At 44.7% G+C, this 20,622-nt stretch overlaps 1 protein-coding gene across 1 annotated transcript in view; it reads left to right on the top strand.

Annotated features, from left to right (window-relative positions):
* LOC143284140 (ganglioside GM2 activator-like) overlaps positions 1–12,519 on the top strand; it is a 21,347-nt gene extending 8,828 nt beyond the window's left edge. Inside the window, exons 2-4 of the mRNA XM_076590794.1 lie at positions 6,761–6,965; positions 8,774–8,948; positions 10,465–12,519. Of these exons, the coding sequence (XP_076446909.1) occupies positions 6,761–6,965; positions 8,774–8,948; positions 10,465–10,578 (494 nt within the window). The 3' untranslated portion in view covers positions 10,579–12,519. The remainder of the gene's footprint in view (positions 1–6,760; positions 6,966–8,773; positions 8,949–10,464) is intronic.
* Positions 12,520–20,622: the final 8,103 nt, after the last annotated feature.

Below are 20,622 nucleotides of genomic sequence, written 5' to 3'. Positions count from 1 at the left end.
TCATGGCGCAAGCAAGGACACACAAGTAGTCCACACACCACGCTCATTTCCTCTGCAGTCATGTGGCACCAATCTTACTTGCCAGGCCCAAACACAAGGAAGGGTGGGTTTTTTGTTTGTTTACCTGATTGTGTTTTCCTTCTACTTTTTTTTTTTTTTTTTTTTTTCTTTTTTAATAAAAACAAGCTTAATGCTTTCTCTCGTTCAGTTTTCACGTCTCAGATCCCGTGAGAAGTTTTGTTGTTGTTGTTTTTTTAAACATATATTTGGAAGAAGGGATTTTTTTGGTTCGTTTGTTTGTTTGTTTCTTGTTGTTGTTGTTGTTGTTTATAATGTGCAAACGGGGAATACACTTATAAGCAGACAACAAACAGTGGCGTGTTATGTTTGTATGGTTATGTGTGTGTGTGTGAGTGTGTGTGTGTTTGTGTGTGTGTGTGTGAGTGTGTGTTTGCGTGTTTGCACGCGCGCGTGCGTGTATGTGTGTCGTACGATGACAGTAATATTCCAGTTTCTAATCCGAACAGATGAATACTGTGACCTATTTACCAATATCCTTGTAGTCGTATTCGCGCGCGCACATAAACACACACACACACACACACACACACACAAATTACACACATGCACACACGTACACACACCACATCACACCACACCACACGCTACCCCACATCCCACACACCCCACACATATCATCACATCACAGATCTCCCTGCCTCCTCACCCGAACCCTGTCAACTCTTAATCTGGCGCGGGCCTTTCGTAAATGGCCTCATCAGCGCAGCGTGAGGAAAGGTTGTCAGTTCAAACCAGGTGATCAACGCTTTAACGGGAGGTGTTTGCTAGGGGGGTGGGGGGAGGAGGTGAGAGGCGGGGGTGGGGGGGGAGGGGGAAATGCACCCGGAGATACCCTATAACGTCGGAGCCAAGCGTGGACCACCTACGCGACGTGACTGAACGGGTGCTTTTAAAAATGGGTGGGAGGTCCGGAAAGTGACCATTGTTGGCAGTTCCGCAGTTCAATAGCCTGCCGGTTCACACGCAGTGCAAAACATTACCCGTTAACATACACGTACTAACCAAGTGGGCGGCTTGATTGGACTTTTACGTCTTCCTTCAGTGGATAATTATCAGACCTGCCGATCGCTTCTGCAGATAAAGTAAGGGAGCTAAAAAGAAAAGAGAGTGTGGGAGGGTGTTATCTGCGTTTCATATAAATATAAATTTGGGAGGGGTAGGGAGAAGATTACGTGCACAAGATAGTTATTTTTGACAGCATTACATTACACACATCGCATTACACAAACGCTCGCGCGCACGCACGCGCACGCAGGCACGCACTCCCACTCACTCAGTCACTTTGAACGGACGCATAAACAGTATATGAAAACTCCTTATGACCATTATAATCTTGTTGGTCTTGTGAGCAAAATGTGTTTGCAATTAAATCTCTTTTTTTCCCACCTTTCTTGCTTCGGACATTGATCATCATTCTCTTGTCATGGTCGTCATCTGTTCTTCTTGCTCCCTTCTCTTCCTCCTTCATCCTCCAACTCCTATTCTCCTTCTGTTCCCCTTTGGTCAATGTAACATTCATAGTTCCCCCCCCCCCCTTTTCCCCGTCCCCCGCCCCCTCACCACCCCCACCCCACCTCTTTCCCCATAGCTTCCCTTCTTCTTTACGTCCGGCGAAGTGAAATTATGCCGACCCCATTGTGTTCTGGAGGTGAAGGTGTGATCATCTGAATGATCTCCATTGCAAACAGCCGTGCTGTTGGTGGCTGCGTTGTGTTTGGACTGGTCTGTATAAAGGTCTGCACAGAACCTGGTGATCGTTTGTAAAACTAGACACGTGCCTTTCTTACCGTGACTGTGATTATTGTGATCGACTTTCAGTTCTTGACAGTGTGTGGTGTGTGTGTGTGCTTGTGTGTGTGTGTGTGTGTCTGTGTATGTGTGTGTGTCTGTGTGTCTCATCTCTCTCTCTCTCTCTCTCTCTCTCTCTCTCTCTCTCTCTCTCTCTCTCTAGTTTCGAACTATCTTTCTGTGTGTACGTGAAGGCGGTTTTTGTTGTTGTTGTTGTTTTTTTTCTTTCAGTTCAGTTATCAGAGTGATCATTTTTCGGTTGTGGAAATTGGAAAAGTCGGTTCGGTGAATGGAGTTGATGAATTGGTCTGAATAAATATCATCAGGGATAGGGGTTAGGACGGAGAGGAGGGGCAAGCTCGCTCTCTCTCTCTCTCTTTCTCTGTCTCTCTCTCTGTCTCTCTCAGTCAGTCTACCTCTACCTTTACATTCCTCCCTCTCTGTCTCTTAATCTTTCTGTCTCTTTGTCTTTGCCTCTGTCAGTCTGTTTCTCTCTCTCTCTCTCTCCCTCCCTCTTTCCCTCTCTATCGCTCTCTCTTACTCAGTATCTCGACCCCTATCTATACCCCACCTTCCCTCTCGATCGTTCTCTCTCTCTCTCTCTCTCTCTCTCTCTCTCTGTAACTCTCCCTCCCTCCCTCCCGTATATTGAATAAATAAAATAGACATAAACAATTCTAATTCTGATTCTCTCCCCCTTTCCCTCCTTTCCATGCCTCTCCTTCATACTGTCCCACTCATCAAACGAAAGAGAGTGATCGAGAGACAGACATAGGAGCCAGACACCCTCCCCCACCCCCAGTTCCCCACCCCTCCCCCTACACACACACCTTCCCAATGTACGTGCGTGTATGTAGGGTAGATGAAGGCACTTAGAGAACGATTACAAACAACATAATGGCCGGGTGGCTGCCCCCCGACGTCAGCTATGCGAGGCACAGGAATGCGTACCCAGTCAACTCCCCCCTACCCCTCCTCCTTCTGCATACACTTCCTCCTGCCTGCACTTTCTTGCGCCCCCACCCCCACCTCACCCCTCCTCTCCACCCCACCCCCACACCTCCTCCCTTCACTCTCCAACCCCTCCCCCCCACACCCCCACCCCCTTCTCCTCTTTCCCCTCACCAACCTGTTTTACCCACCTGCCTGCTTTTCGTTTTGTTTTGTGTTTTTTTATCTCCTCGCCTACCGCTTGCCGATTTTCAAGATACTGGTGGTTTCTTTGCGGTTGGTGCCCCTTCCACGTGCTGTGGGGTGGGTGGGTGGGTGAGTGGTGTAGGAGGATGGGTGCGTCTGGGTGGTTTCCCCTGCTCACAAATTTTGTGTCGGTTTGAATTTCCTCCCCCTGTTCATCGTTGACTAAAAATAACTTCTTCTTTTTTTTTAAAAAAATTATTTTTTTTTTTATGGTGATGATGATTCAACTGATGCCGTGTGTTGGGTGGAAAATCGGGTAACGTCAGTATTTTTGGAGCTTTCGTTCCACCGTTTGTTGTAACTCATCTGCTGTGTTTAAAAGCTGTTACATAATGATAGAAGTACTGTTGTCCGCAAGACTGAAGCAGTCTCGGCAAAGACATGTTCCTTTTTTCTTCTTCTTTATTTTCTTCTCTTTTTTTTTTTTTTTTTTTTTTTGCTTTTATTCTTTATCGTTTATTTACGTAAGTCATTCTTGGCTGCTGATGAGACAATATGATACTTTTGACGCGAATCCGAGATCTTTGACATTGTTGGTGGGCTGTGTCCACGGACTTAAGTTGATGATTATTAGTACATTGCGTCCTTGACTGGTGGGAGTGAGGGGTGTGTGTGTTTGGGGGGGGGGGGGGGCATTCTGACAATAGGTATACTCATAATTTGGCCTCAGGTTCTGATGTCAACGGCTGTGGTGTACTACTCCTTAGAGTCAAAATGCATGAAACATTTTTTGTTGTTGTTATTATTTTGTTTTCTTTTGTTCTCTGGTTTTGGGTTGTTTTTTTTAGGCGGGGTCTGGTGGGGGATTGGTGGCGTGGGGAGTTCTGGGCCCACTACTGATGTTAATTATGAATACAGGACAGTAGCAGGTATTAACAGGTATGTTCTGAAGTGAACAGTCACGGTGTAGCACCACTCCACAGGGTAAAGGTGCATATCACACGTTGTTTTTTTTCTAAGTCCACGACTTGATGATTATTAATACAGGGCATTTACAAGAGGGTCCATTACTGATAGTAGTTATTAAAACAGTGTGTTCTTGACAGGTGTGGGAAAGGGGGTGGGGGTGGAAGGCATTTAGAACAGGCAACCGCAGGTATGTTCTGTTTCTAACATGCATGGTATACCACTACTCAATGGTGCGATTCACACGGTTTTGTTTTTTCAGGGTCGGCTACTTATATTCATTATTAATACAGAACAATTTACAAGAGGTGTGCACATGTACGTTCTGTTGTCAACAGCCACAACGTACCACTTCTCATTCAGTGTAAACATGAAGTGCAAATCACACGTGTGTTTTTTTCTGGGTCGGTACCACTTTCATCAATTGTTGATACAGGAGCGTTAATGAGAGGTATGCACAGGTAGTTTCTGATGTCAAAAGCCACGATGTAGCACTTATCATTCAGGATAAAAGTGCAAATTACACGTTTTTTTTCTGGGTCAATTACTGACATTAATTGATAATCAATACAGGATGTCCTTGATAGGTATGAGGGGGTATTTAGAACAGGTATGGCACAGGTATGTTTTGATGTCAACAGCCACGGGGTATAGCACCACACTTCCAAGTCTGGGACAGAGGTAGAAAGTGCAAACCACACGTTTTTTTCTGGGTCCATAACTGACATTGATTATTAATACAGGATGTCCTTGATAGGTATGAGGGGGCATTGAGAACAGGTATCACAGGTATGTGTTGATGTCAACAGCCACGGGGTATAGCACCACTCCTCCTCATCCGGGACGGAGGTAAAAGTGCAAACCACACTTTTTTTTCTGGGTCCATAACTGACATTGATTATTAATACAGGATGTCCTTGATAGGTATGAGGGGGCATTGAGAACAGGTATGGCACAGGTATGTTTTGATGTCAACAGCCACGGGGTATAGCACCACACTTCCAAGTCTGGGACAGAGGTAAAAAGTGCAAACCACACGTTTTTTCTGGGTCCATAACTGACATTGATTATCAATTAATACAGGATGTCCTTTATAGGTATAAGGGGTCATTGAGAACAGGTATGGCACAGGTATGTTTTGATGTCAGTTGCCACGGGGTATAGCACCACTCCTCATCCGGGACAGAGGTAAAAAGTGCAAATCACATGGTGGTTGTTGTGGGGGGGTTGTGTGTGGGGTTTTTTTTTCACCCATTAGCCACAGACCGCGTGACCAGGGGTCATGTGGACCTGCTCGGTCAATCAGTCGTGAGGCTGTGAGGTGACAGCGCCTTAGCAGGTGCGCTGGGGCGGACCGGTCCTCGTTGCCTTTTTCCCCAGTCACTGCATTGCTCGCCCAAGTCAGGGAGGCTCTTTTGAAGAATCATTGGGAGTCTAACGTAGGGTGAAGGTGGGTAAACAGGAACTGGCAGCTGGCATTTGGCTGGCCACAGAGGGTTCTCGCTCTGCCGATTTGAACCTTTGTCTTTTCTAGGTGTCCGAGAAGTGAAAGTGAAGAAAAAAAAAAGTGAGCGTGGGGAGGGGGGGAAGGGGTGGGGGGAGGGGGAGGGGGGCAGCCAGCCGGGTTCCTCGTCAATGATGGGAAATGGAGGTATGACAGGATAGGTCTTTCTACTCCTCATGGTGCTTCGTCTTTTGCGATTGTAGTGGTACAAGATGTTACAACGGAAACCAACACAAAGTCGAAGACAGTGACCTGACCGCATGGGTGTTTGAGGTATTTCAAACTCCCGTCCCTCTTTTCTGTGTGTGTGTGTGTATGTGTGTGTGTGTGTGTGTGTGTGTGAGAGAGAGAGAGAGAGAGAGAGAGAGAGAGAGAGAGAGAGAGAGAGTGTTTGTTAACGCATGTGTGCGTGTGCGCTCGAAAGTATACGAACGTGTGTGTGTGTGCGTGTGTGTGTCGTATTTCTATTTATTGATCAGTGTGCTGATGTTGGCAGCCTATCCCTTGCCCATCTGTTGAATACCAGCTTCGAAGAATGCAGAAAGAGAACACATAGTGAAAGTGGGGGGTCTAGCTGTTCTCCTTGTCTTCTGAGACTCCTCGTGCCCTTTCTTTTACTGAAGCATTCCAGGTTGATTCCAAGAACACCTGCCTTATATTTGAAGGCGTCCTTGCTATTGTGATGTACAGTGTTTGTACAATGTTACGTAACAGTAGGAAATTGATAGTCAGAACTTTGTAACCATTCCTTCATGTTCTCTGTCACTCGCTGTTTAAGTTATTCCAAATAGCAGACAGTGACGTACCCTGCTAAAGGCACGAAAATACGATTTTCGTTCCGCCGCTTCACTTTTTTTTTCTGCCCCATCATCTGCACCGTTTCAGTGGCATTACTCCCACGCCGCTCATTTAGATTCCCCCATACACGGCCACAACCGGGTTCGTCCGTCACAGTTCCTGCGTCGGCAGTCCGCAGGGAATCATCGATGTCAGGTCGCCAGGAGGCCACACACCAGAGGAGACCCTGCACTGCTGCTGAGCCACTTCGGTGGTGTTCATTGGTACCTGTTCTGATTTAACGTACTTGGGACACCATCTACTAAGCCCCCTACTAACGACAATAATGGCTTAGTCGCGGAGCCAGACTGAGTGAGCGTCCCCCCAAAAGCCGCTACACATTGTAGCGAAAATGTAACATAATCAAGATAAGAAATATTTTCCGTTTTTAATATTGAACCCAATGATGATTAGCTGGCATTTGCTTTTTTTCTTCTTCTTCTTCAGGAACGGATCCTCACAGACCAATCCGATTTCTGGCAGTGAAAGCCCATCCCATTCCGGTTATCGTCCCTGGGACGTTGTACGTCACCATGGCAGGAAATGTGACCTATGACCTACCCCGTCGTCTGACTGTGGAGCTGAGCATCATGAAGTATATCTTTGGCTTCGCTATCACAGTCCCTTGTCTCAAGGGCAGAATAGGGTCCTGGTGAGTCAGCTGGCCTTGCAGCATGTTTGTCTGTCTGTCTGTAAATCTTGTCTCTGCCCAATGTCTTTGTCTGGTTAGATACTTGTACTCTTCTTTTTCTCTTTTTTTTTTTTTTTTTTTTTTTTTTTGTCATGTCTTACGGCTTACACGTTAGAGCAAACCAGAAAATGACGAAAATAGAGCATAGGGTTCTTTGTAACGTCTTCTTTTGGTGTTCACAGCTGCACCATCAGTCCAGTTCCAGCAATGAATGATGTTGCTTTCTCCAGCTCTTCGTGGTTGCCATATAGTTTGATAAAAAAAAAAAATCTTTGTAACTATACCAATCTTTTGTTCGGAGATTTTTTGGGTTTTTTTTTTTTTTTTGTTTGTTTGTTTGTTTGTTTTATTCCAGGGGGTATGGGGGGAACAGCATAAAGCATGTAAGTAACAGTGGAAAACTGCTTGAATTGATTTGACCAAATGACTCTCTCTCTCTCTCTCTCTCTCTCTCTCTCTCTCTTCCCCTACTCACTGTGAACTCACTGTATTTTCCCATGAAGTTGGTTCCCATACCCCTGTCACTAACCGTTCATCTCCAGCTTCCTCTTCCTAGAAGACCACAGTTGTGGTGTACCTCTCTGTGCTCATGCTCACTCAGACCTGTCAACCCTCCTGGGATGTAGACAGACAGTCAGTAAGAGACCTCCACGATCCCCTTAAAGTGTTCCTTGACCTCTATCTGGACAAGAGACCTCCACAATCCCTTGTCCTGTTCCTTGACCTCTGTCTGGACAAGAGACCTCCATAATCCCCTGTCCTGTTCCTTGACCTCTATGTGGACAAGAGACCTCCACAATCCCCTGTCCTGTTCCTTGACCTCTATCTGGACGAGAGACCTCCACAATACTCTATCCTGTCCAGAGACCTCCACAATCCCCTGTCCTGTTCCTTTACCTTAGTCTGGACAAGAGACCTCCACAATCCCGTCCCGTCCAGAGACCTCCACAATCCCCTATCCTTTTCCCTTACCTCTATCTGGACAAGACACCTCCATAATCCCCTGTCCTGTCCAGAGACCTCCACATTCCCCGGTCCTGCACCTTTACCTCTGTCTGGACGAGAGACCTCCACAATCCCCTGTCTTGTTCCTTGACCTCTATCTGGACAAGAGACCTCCACAATCCCTGTCCTGTTCCTTGACCTCTATCTGGACGAGAGACCTCCACAATCTCCTGTCCTGTCCAGAGACCTCCACAATCCCCTGTCCCGTTCCTTCACCTCTATCTGGACAAGAGACCCCCACAATCCCCTGTCCTGTCCAGAGACCTCCACAATCTCTGTCCTGTCCAGAGACTTCTACAATCCCCTGTCATGTTCCTTCACCTCTATCTGGACAAGAGACCTCCACAATCCTCGGTCCTGTTCCTTGACCTCTATATGGACAAGAGACCTCCATAATCTGTCATGTCCAGAGACTCCACAATCCCCTGTCCTGTCCAGAGACCTCCACAATCCCCTTTCCTGTTCTTTTACCTCTATATGGCTCCTGCTGTCTGCCTGGAGGTCCCTTCGCCGGGTGTTTCTCGGTCAGCCTCTCTTTCTCTTCCTGTGGGGGTAATATGTCATGTCTCTTCCCTTTGGGGATTTCATGTGATGCTTGAAGCTGGATTTCTTAGCGCGTGCCCGATCCATCCCCACCTTCTTCCAGTTTCGTGTATGACTTCATGATAAGTAGCCTTGCTTACCATCTTTTTTTTATATAATAGTTTGGACTCAGCACATATTCAGTTGATTTATACACGCCGACATGTTTGAATTTGTTTCAGTACATACGAAAATATTTGCGCATCCTTGGAGCGTTTTGAAAGACGACGGTGCCCGCGCTCGTTACGTCGCCATGGGTTACCGTGCCACTGCCCTTTCCGGGCGGGCGAGTTCTCTGTGCACGACCTGCCTCTGAACGTGCCCAAAGTGCATGGCTATGCAGCAAGTCTTCTGAACGTAAGTACACGCTCCAGCGGAATACACATGCATTCTTATATATATATATATATATATATATATATATATATATATATATCCAGTCACGCACGCCCCACGCACTCAACGTTTCTTCAGCATCAGTCCACATCATTGTGTACAACAGCATTATACAGTACGTAAACTCCAGCCTGTGCAGTGCTGTCCAAGAATGATTTCCAGGTCGGTTTTGTTTTGGAAAACGTCATCCGGAAAACGCTTCAAATCTCCACTTCCATTAGCTCAGTTGAAGACAGGTCCATCAATACTCTGCGATTTGCAGATGATACTGACGGGACTAGAGGCAGCAACACGGGTCACCGGGACCTCACCAATAGATTGGAGGTATAATAACCGAGAGGATTGGAGGATGCTGGTTGCCAGATCACCTGTGGCGCCCCAACAGTCCACCAGACTACGGGATAGGTGAAGTGAAGGTGAAGATAATTTCGTGGCAATTAGTGATCACTAGGAGCAAAATAACGGTGAACAACATACTCAACATCAAAGCCAAATTTCACCATTGGTGGCCAGCAACTTAAGGTAGATACGTTAAAACGTATTGGTGCCTCTTTCTCCAGAGTTGGTCGCTTAATTAACACCAGAGATCAAGACCAGGCAACAACAGTTATGGCGAAGCTGAACAACAGCTGGAAGAGCAAAAACCTGTTTGCCTACCAAGCGTAGTGTATATATACACAGCCCTTTTCGCCTCCATTTTCATTTGGGCTTGATTTCTGTCTCCTGCAGACGTTTGGCTTTGACTCCGTCCCTGTTAAAATTAACTCTTGCAGTCGCAGATTGCCATAGAATATCCACGCCGCTCGCTCATGGACATTTCACAAAATGTTGTTGTCTCGTTCGTCATTTATCAGATGGATTCCCATTTCACAAAATGAATTTGCAGCACACTGTTTCGAAGTCATTGAATCCGTTTGTTTGATTTTAACGCTTTTTTGTGTATTGTTTTCTTGGTGTCGCTTAATTAAGTAATTAAATATGGCTGCGAAAGCTGACTATGACCGCTGACACTGTCAAGAAGATCCAGACACTTGATAGTAAGGTCTGTTGGTAGACAACACTCTCACTCACTCGCATAGAGAGCGCTCCGAGTCTTTGGCCGTGTTAGACCATGACGGCCCCATCTCCCATCGTCCGCAGGTCATCGGTGATAGCACACAGATAGTCTCCAATAGCACCGATGACACATGCGCAGTGACAGACATGTGACAGACAGTGAATGGTTGGCCACCCAACAGCAAACGCTCGTACTCCACATACTGCAAAGTTCAATACATAAATAATTGTATATTGATCAAATAAAGGAAAACCAGTCTCGAGCACACGTCATGTCGGAAGCAGTCTGTTTTCCTGATCACTCTTGTTCTTGTTTCAGAAATGCCAACCAACACGACTGTTTTACTTTCGTCCAACGAAAAAACTTTTTTTAAGCGAACTGATTTTCAGCTGCTAACTGGTTTGTGTCTCTTTGTTTCAGGGAGATTACAGGTTGACTCTGTCAGTCTACGACGAAGAACACATCCAGCTGGGCTGTTTGGAGCTCAAGTTTTCCATGAAGAAGCGGCACAGAGGATGGCTGTTCAAGATATGATCCCACTTCAGTCAGCATATACATCCCGGGCCTTTGTCAGCACACAGCTGGGCTTCCGTTTCAACTCTCCCAGTCTGGCCATGAGAAACAGTGTTGCTGAAGTGTGCATCAGGAGACAGACACCACAAACCAGTACCTCTTCGAAGTCTTTGCTTTCGGCCGAACAGAGTCGAAGGTCGTTTTGTTTCCAGAGCAATCCGGCTTTGCCCAGAATAGCAGATAACCTACACAGTCTGAGAGGCGGGTCTCACAGAACGATAATAATTTAACAATCTTAAAAAACAACAACAGAAGCATGGCTACAGCTACACTTAATGTCAAGCTGCCAAACTAATTGCGAGGTGATAGGTTAAGGAATCACCACGTATGCAAAACTTTAGCATTAGAACTGCTTTGTGAATCACATGCTTTTTTTTAATCAATTGAATGAAAAGTGCCTTTGAGCGCACTTTTAGTTCATTTGTAGTTGAGTGGAAAACGCATATCGGTGTTGTAAATATCTGCAGCCTTCTTACAGTGTGATATAAAGAAAACTTCATTGGTAAAAATTATTCATATGCATTACTTGTAATAAAAATGTGATCAGTAGGTATTTTGACTATGTCAGAAATGAATAACACTCTTGTAGTGTGTGCTTACTTTTTGTTTCACGTTGCTTTGTGCAGTCTGCAATAATGAACGCCATTTGGTCAAAATATTCTGTATGAAAGAGTAAAAAGAAAAAAAACATTAAAAGAAGAAAAGACGTGGGCTGATCCACAAACAGTTGTCAGTGTATCTTGTACTGTTATCAAAGCAGCATGAACAGCCCGAGCAGTTCATGGTGTTGGACATTTAAAACATACGGAGATTATCGGATATAAGGAACTCATCTCTCATTAACATGGAAGCAAACCTTACAAATATATGCTGTAAAAACATTTCATCATATTGTGAATGCAGCATCTTGTAAAGAACTGATTTTCCATTGGAACTGAGCGAATTTGTTACTGACAATGATTTTGACCCTTTACGAAAAATGCATTCTAATGCATGAGAGCAGGAATACAGACTTTTTTTTATTCTTGGAAACGGTTCAGTCCCAATTGGGGTTTTGAAAGGCCGAAGGAAACTGGAACTTTTACAATTCTCACAATTACAATAAAATACAAATAAGATATGTTTAAAGGGGAAACGTGAACCAGCGTTGAATTAGACAGATTTGGGGGATCATGTTCATCCGCGTGCATGTACAAAATCAAGTGAAGAAAACTGTTGGAGAGATTACACAGAAAGAAACGAATTTCAGAGGATGATTTCATCCAGGCGTTGACAATCCATCATACAGCTTATGACAGCAATTCCATTGTGAGTGAAAATAAAATAATGTGTGCAGCTGTTGATTCTGTACCGTGGCAAGTCTCAAGAGTGTGGAGCGGTCTTGGAGAATTTTGTAACACGTTCCTGGGTCGGTGAAACTTCATGACTCAGTGTTCTTCTCACTGACTGCCTTGGAGTGCAATAGGACGTCACTGGGCCATGGCTTCCTTTCATGATCGCCTGTTTTGTCTGTTTTGTCTCGTGGTACAAGTGACAGACTTCCACGCTTGGTGAGCGAACAGCAAACAACGCTGCGAGAAGAAACTCCCGTCAGTCACCAAACATGTGACCTTCGTTGTTGTACACTGTGTACTTTTGAATGTAATGCTCGTCATTTACGGCTCCTCTCAACGAGATATGTGGACAAAAGCAATTAACCATTTCAATGAGAGTCTTGAAGTATATGGGATTAAGCATCTTTGATGATGCGTTGTCATTATTTTGACAAGATTAGCGACGGTGTGTTTTTGTTTCTGTTGTTTTTCTTTGAGCAGATGTGTGAGGAAACCATTCATGGATAGTCTCATTCGATTATCAATGAAAAACTAAGTTATGTGACAGGTTTAATGCAATTGCAACGTCTTTTTTTTATATAAATAATTATTTATTCATTTATCACAAGACTGTGGTACTCAACATGAAAGCGACATGATGTTTAATCAGATAAATTTTTTACTCGCCCTTCCCATTTGTCACATTTTTAAAAGGGAAACGAAGAAATTGTAAAGTGACCGCTGAACTTAAGTGTCCGTGATATATCGTTCTTTGAAATCAACATCAGTAAAAGTTTCTGTTGCACGTGGATGTGGCCGGAGGTAGTGTCTCGATGCTATTGTAAAAAAAAAAAATAATAATAAATCGTATCTGAAACACCAGAACATTACGAAAACGCCGTGTTTACGAAGAAAAGACATAGGTGATGACATTACGAAGATGGCATGCGGTAGCCACTGACGTTTTTTTCTTGATATGAACCAGCTTAGACTGCCATTCTTCTTGAAGTCAGTCTCATCTCGTCATGGCTCGGAGTATTTTCGACAAACACATGTTTTGCATGATGTTTGCGCACGAAGCAAGATTAGACAGGTGTGCAATGGTGGCAGAGTATGACCTTTCAGTTTGTTTAGATTTGAAAATCTGCCGTAAGAGTTTGAAGATGCGTGATGGCTCTCGTTGGGGAGCGGAGTGAGGGTGGGGGTGTGAAACGCCTTTATTTACGAACAAGCGCCCATTCAAACGTATTCCACGCCTGTTCAGTTCTGTGACTTATTGTTTTGATGGCAATGAATTGTATTTTTTCTCGTCACAGTAGGTTTCTGTTTGTAACCTCCGGACTGCTATATTGGTCGCGCGCGCACATGATGAGTGTATTTCAATTTTAGTTGGACTTCTTTTGGTTTTTAGTCGTGGGATGTTAAATTCTGCACAAAGAATCTAGGTAGTTGTCTCAGTTGAAAGACTAGCACTCAACCCACATTTCATGGATGGTGCCTGGTGGGAGAAAACTTTCTCTATCAAACGTGCATGTTGCCTATTGTAAACCACTCCGAACCAACAAAGTTGTATGGCGTTAAATGAATCGCGATCTGATTTATTGTCCAACAAAATCGCCCGGTATTCAGAAAACCAAGAAAAAAATCTTAATTGATCACAATCCCGATTGGTACCGGATGGATCGAGCCAGAGTGGAAAGCTTTGATTTCATTATGTTCTTGTTAGGAAGGCGATAGATGAAAGGCATAGTCCTTCATAATCCATCAATCATAATGATTGATCGGATGAGTGAGCACTGTTATAAATCTGTGTCTTTCACGAACGTTGGTACATTGCGATCATTTGCACAGTAGTCATTTTTAAATACGAATATACCCTGGAAGACGGAGTGTGGCTGCATACATGGCGGGGTAAAAAAGAATCGGTCATGCACGTAAAAGCCCACTCGTGTACATACGAGTGAACATGGGAGTTGCAGCCCACGAACGAAGAAGTAGAAATACGAATACGATAAGTTCACCTTCCGTTTAAGAAAAAAGAGTGTGTTTTCCTCACAATAAGACCAAAGCTGCTTTATTAATTTGAAAGAAGCGCAGGCTCACGACTGCATGAGGTCTGATAGGAAGCGTTCAGACTTTGCCTGAACGTTTAGTTTAAACTCTTTTTGGAGTGCCGTGCGCTTGTTGTTCCGGATTTGAGTCCGCCATGCCGCACTAACTTATGAGTTGTTGACCTACATTGTCTCACAGGAATGACGTTTGTTGCTCGTGTGAACTGGCTGACCTTTTCCGATGTCAAACGGTTACGGCTGTACGGCTGGTGTAATTTTTTTTTTTTTTTTTTTTTTTTTTTTTTTTACCGCAACTGACCTCAGGCGTTGTTTTAGATCGCTGTACAATTTTTTTTGTTGTCTTTAACGTCGTTTTGTTTTGTTTTGTTTTGTTTTTGTTTTTACAAAGCCATGACTTACATTGCTGTACAAATCGTATGTTAGAGTTTTTTTGTGTACATATTGTGTCAAAGATTGTTGTACACTTTATGCTTATGAACTCTATATGAGTCGTCATAGTTTATTATTGTTACAGATTGTGTCTTTGGTCGTCGTGCAAAGAATGTTCATATGCTTAGATGGTTGAATGTAGTGTATTTATACTCAGTTGGCGGTGTTGCAAGCAGTGATTGGTGTTACTTGTTACCACGTTTAGTTGCCATAGTAATTTGTTAATGATAGGCATGAGTTTTTTTTCTGCTTTTTTTCTTTTTTTTCTTTTTTTTTTTTAACAGTGCATTTCATAGACACGTCCACATAACATAAAAATGTCAAAACAAATGCAGAGCCAACAAAACGAAATGGATTATTTCCTCCTTCTTGTAGCTTGTTAAATAAGAATTGGGTATTGATCACTGTTATGAGTTCTTCTCAGATTTTTTAATATAAGAACTAGGTCACATTTTCTTTGGAGCACACATTCACGTTTTGTACCAGATATCCAGACCACGACGAGGCGAGGGATAGGGGTCAGGACCTTTTAGAAAAAATCACTCACTAATTCCTCATTAAAACAGACACATTTGTCCCACAAATTTATTTAAAGAATGCGAATCTAAAAGTGATCTTGTTCTTGAATGATCGCGCATTTAAGATTCGTTTTGATCAAGCGAGTCTTGAATGTTGAAAATTAGTTCTTTCACAAAATATTTCCAGAATAACGTTTGTTGTCAAGTTTTATTCCCATCGTGGATATATCTGTATGTAGGTCAGTTGTTTGTGATAATTAAGTGTAGCAGGCTAACAGTTATTGTGGCAATTTGTGGTGGTGTTGACTGATGAAGCTGTGAATATTTCTGTCGGGAAAATAAACTTGTCAGTTGTTCGTCTCATTCTGTTGAGTATGCCATGATGTTGACACACATTAATGATAGCAGGTGTCGACTGCGGATGAAAATAAAAGAGTTGTCAAGTTCAGTTATCAGCCTCTTTCTTCTTGGGGAATTTCACAGTTCACGGTGAAAAAAACAAACATTTCAAGTCGGAAAAAAAATAAATTGACAAGCAATATTACCTGCATCGTCCTTTCTTTTGGGCGGAATTCCAGAGACCGTAGCTTCTTCTTCTTCTTCTTCTTCTGCGTTCACTCGAATGCACACGAGTGGGCTTTTACGTGTATGACCGTTTTTACCCCGCCATGTAGGCAGCCATACTCCGTTTTTGAGGGTGTGCATGCTGGGTATGTTCTTGTTTCCACAACCCACCGAATGCTGACATGGATTACAGGATCTTTAACGTGCGTATTTGATCTTCTGCTTGCATATACACACGAAGGGGGTTCAGGCACTAGCACGTCTGCACATATGTTGACCTGGGAGATCGTAAAAATCTCCACCCTTTACCCACCAGGCACCGTCACCGTGATTCGAACCCGGGACCCTCAGATTGACAGTCCAACGCTTTAACCACTTGGCTATTGCGCCCGTCAGGGACCGTAGCGAGACAATGGCAAACTCATGAAAGCCGTATGTGTGTGTTGCCATCTGCAAAATGACAATGCTGAAACATGAAAACCGCTTTCAAATGATAGTGGTTGAATCACCCATCAGGAAATGAGGATGTCTCACGTTTTAATCCCTACACGATACCTCGACCAAGCCTTGGTCTGACATTCTGTGTTTCGAAAAACAAAAACAAACAAAAAAAAAAAAAAAAATCAGACAGACACAGAGGAGGGATGCAGATAGAGGGATTGAGAGGGAAACGTCCATAGCTGTTATACAGTCCTAGTCTGCGGAACATCTATGCTGATGTTGAAGTAGCTGGACCGACAAACGTATTGTTCTTTATAGCCCAGTCAGCCACAAAGCCCATCTCAGGACCGTGATGTAAATGCTAACAGTTCAGCAAAAACCGTCAATTTCTTCTTCTTTTAATTGGTTCATTGTTAACTTATTCACAAGGTGATTTACACACATGCCGGTCTCACCAGGAACTGTGTTATGAAAGGAAAATAACACAGTGAGTAAAATACGATGCATTGCAACAATAATCATACATGCATGGTGTAAGTGGAGTGATGGCCTAGAGGTAACGCGTCCGATTAGGAAGCGAGAGAATCTGAGCGCGCTGGTTCGAATCACGGCTCAGCCGCCGATATATTTTCTCCCCCTCCACTAGACTTTGAGTGGTGGTCTGGACGCTAGTCATTCTGATGAGACGATAAACCGAGGTTCCGTGTGCAGCATGCACTTAGCTCACGTAAAAGAACCCACGGCAACAAAAGGGTTGTTCCTGGCAAAATTCTGTAGAAAAATCCATTTCGATAGGAAAAACAAATAAAACTGCAGGCAGGAAAAAATTAAAAAAAATGCAAAAAAAATGGGTGGCGCTGTAGTGTAGCGACGCGCTCTCCCAAGGGAGAGCAGCCAGAATTTTACACAGAGAAATCTGTTGTGATAAAAAGAAATACAAATATAAATATATATACGAGACAGTCTCATGAAATGTAAAGCCAGACGATCACGCGAAATGGTGGTGTAGTGTGGGTTCAACACCCGCGTGGGGGGCTAGAAGTCTCGTGCCGGAGTCCCGCAAGAACCGGAGAGTTTTTATCTCCCTCCGCGACGGGCGCAATAGCCGAGTGGTTAAAGCGTTTGAATTTCAATCTGACGGTCCCGGGTTCGAATCTCGGTAATGGTGCCTGGTGGATGGGTAAGGGTGGAGATTTTTCAGATCTCCCTGGTCAATATGTATGCAGATCTGCTTTTGCCTGAACCCCCTTCGTGAGTTTTCGCGAGATCAAATACGCACGTTAATGATCCTGTAATCCATGTCAGCGTTCGGTGGGTTATAGAAACAAGAATATACCCAGCATGCATACCCCGAAAACGGAATATAGCTGCCTACATGGTGGTGTTGGGGGGGGGGGGTAATAACGGTTATACATATAAAAACCCACTCGTGTACATACGAGTGAACGTAAGAGCTGCAACCCACGAACGAAGAAGAAGTAGAATCTCTCTCCACCAGTCCGTGAGTGATGGTATGGGTGCTAGTCTTTCGGTACAGGCGATAAACCTAGCGTTTGTAAATGGCATGAACGTAAAGGAAATCCCGGCAATAACATAGTTGTCCCTGACGAAAAAACCCTCCTTTGCAAGTATATTTATGTGTTTTTTGTTTGTTTTGTTTGTTGTTTTTTTAGTTTTCGGGCTTGCATTAACAACTCACTGATCGCCGGCTTTGCCATTTATTGTAACTTGCGAATTTTGTCAAGGGGTTAAGCCTATACCTTTACCTTTTGCCTTGCTTTCCTTCGAATGGAGTTTTATACACAACAATCGTTGAAGAAAAATCCACCCTATGTATGTGTGTGTGTTCGTGTGTGTGTATGTGTGTGTGTGTTCGCGTGTGTGTGTGTGTGTGAGTGAGTGTGTGAGTCAGTGTAAGCTCGTAATTGAAAGCATGATCGAATGACAGGAAACAAAATAATGAGCGCATAAAAGCAGCTGTCATTCGACTTTACCCAGGTAGGCAGCCTGTTGTGCAAAATGACTCCCTCCGTGTTTGTAAAGCTCCCAGAGTTTGGTCTCTGACTGAGGATAGGCGCTATATTTCAGTATCATTGATGATAGCAATAATAATTCAAACGGTGGGAACAGTTTGTATGTCAGTCACTCCTGTCTCACTCCATTCTGTATGAAGGGTGAATAACCTCCGCGGTGTGTGGCTTATATTCGCATCGAATGTTGGAGTTTCTATGACAGCAGGTGCACGCATGTTCGCGGGCCTACACACGCGCGCGCACACACACACACACACGCACACACACACGCACACACGCACACACACACACACACACGCACACACACACGCACACACACACACACACACGCACACACACACACACACACACACACACACACGAGCGTGTGCACCTTCCTCCCCCCCCCCCTCCTCTGCCACCCGCTTCCAACAAACACACGTAAGAAGAAATGCGTTGTGTGCAGAGTTTAGAGTCAGGTGGCCAAGAAAGTGCTGGAATCACAAAGCTGAAAATAATTAAGACAGTACGTGTCTGTAAAAACAAAATTGAGACGCGCACGCGCGCGCGCGTGTGTGTGTGTGCGCGCGCGCATGCACGCGTCTTTCAGACACGCACACAGGGAGACAGACAGAGAGAGAGAGAGAGCGCAAACAAACCTAATCGTGACAGGGAGAGTACAGCTGCCAGAAATAAAGCAATTCACCTATTCATAGCCCACCAAGAAGAAGGCCTCCGCGATTGCTAGGGTGTGTGTGTGTGGGGGGGGGGGGGGGGGGGGGGGGGGGGCAGGGGGAAAGGGGGATAAGAAGTGAGGAGGAAGTGTAGAGAAATTAGCTCCCCTGCCTCTATATCCGCCGCCAGGGGGGTGGGGGTTGGGGAATTGGGGGTAATGGTGCCAACATGCGCATGCTCACGAATCTTTGCCATCTCTGTTTCCGACGGTCCTCTGGCTGTTGTCCGGAATCACGTGTTTGTTCGGATTAGCGTTTAAATGGAGCAACTCTCACGGTCAGAATGGATTAATGTTTCTGTTTGTGGGGGGGAGGGGGTTGTTTTTTTTTTGGGGGGGGGGGGGGTTGTTTTGTTTTGTTTTTGTTTTTTTGGTGTGTGTGTTTTTGGGGTTGGTTTTTTTTTTTCTTTTTTTTTTTCGTTTATTTTCTCTTTGCCGTCTCCCGTACCCACTGAGGCTGTTCTTCGGAACTGTGTGTTCGTATCAGCTTTAACACACTGAGAATTGCTTAATTTTTCTGAGATCTGTGTGTGTGTGTGTGTGTGTGTGTGTGTGTGTGTCTGTCTGTCTGTCTCTCTGTCACTGTCTCTGTGTGTCTTTCTCTCTCTCTCTCTCTCTTCCCCCCTCTCGCTCTGTCCCTATCTCTCTCTGTATATATCTCTCGCTTTCTTTCTCTCTTTCTTAGAAACCTCCCCCTCCCTCACCCGATAGCATCCCCTTCGCGCTATTTCGACACCCCCCCACCCCCCACCCCACCCCGCCCCCCGGCCCCCCTTTTTTTTTCCTTTTTTTTTTTTAAAAAGTGGATATGGTGTTAGGTGTCATGTCGCATACTTATTTGTTATGGATTAGTTTGCATATCTTTGACGCTTTCTTAAAGCTAAATCTGAAACTTCTTTTCATGACGTGATGGTGTGTGTGTGTATGTGTGTGCGTGTGTGTGTGTGTGTGTGCGCGAGAGAGAGAGAGAGAGTGTGTGTGCGTGTGCTGTCAGTGTGTGTATGTGTGCGTGCATGCGAGTGTGCGTGCGTGCGTGCGTGTGTGTGTGTGTGTGCTTGTGTCGATGTGCTCTAGGTGTGTGTGTGTGCGTGCGTGCGTGCGTGCGTGCGTGTGCGTGTGTGTGTGTGTGTGCTTTACTGTCTCGTACTACCTACTGTCTCAGATATTTATGACATTTTCCATACCAGTCGCGCACACAACCTAGGCTCGCTCCGTCAGACAGTCTAAGTGCCTGCGCTCCGCAGCACTCTGCCAGCAACTGAACGGGGCGCCTTGAGGCCACGCGCAGAAGGAGGCTGAGCCACAGCTGACGGAGCTGACGACAGTGTCTGTGCTCTGACGTGTCCTGAAAAGTGAAACTGAAATATTCTTTTGTGACGTGATGGTGTGTGTGTGTGTGTGTGTGTGTGTGTGTGTGTGTGTGTGTGATTTTGTGTGCGTGCGTGCGTGTGTGTGTGTGTATTTGTTTGGACAGACTGGAAGACTAAGCCATGCCTAATATCTTCATCTTTGAATGAAAATATTTTTGAGTTCTGTGTTCTGAATCACCAGACGGAAACTGCACATGTGGAAGAATTCAATCTGTAGTTCTGTGTGTATACGCACGGCACGCAGAACAAAAACTAATACGCACGTTTAAGATAATGTAACCCATGTCAGCTTTCCGTGGGTTACGGAAACAAGAATTTATCCAGCATGCACACCCCTGAAAACGGAGTATGGCTGCAAACACGGTTGGGTAAATAAACAAAACGGTCAGTATACGAAAGATGTTACATCTATGTGTGTGTGTGTGTGTGTGTGACTGAAACCTGTTTGAATGACAAAGGAAACGAATGATATGCGTGCACCCAATGACAACTGTCAGTCGGCTCTACCCAGCTGAGCAGCCTGTTGAGCAAATGACTCCATGTTTGTAAAGCG

The sequence above is a fragment of the Babylonia areolata genome, chromosome 7 (genome assembly GCF_041734735.1).
Source record: "Babylonia areolata isolate BAREFJ2019XMU chromosome 7, ASM4173473v1, whole genome shotgun sequence".
Taxonomy (NCBI): domain Eukaryota; kingdom Metazoa; phylum Mollusca; class Gastropoda; order Neogastropoda; family Buccinidae; genus Babylonia; species Babylonia areolata.
The sequence above is the reverse complement of the archived record's forward strand: the minus strand, read 5'-3'. Positions and strand labels throughout refer to the sequence as shown.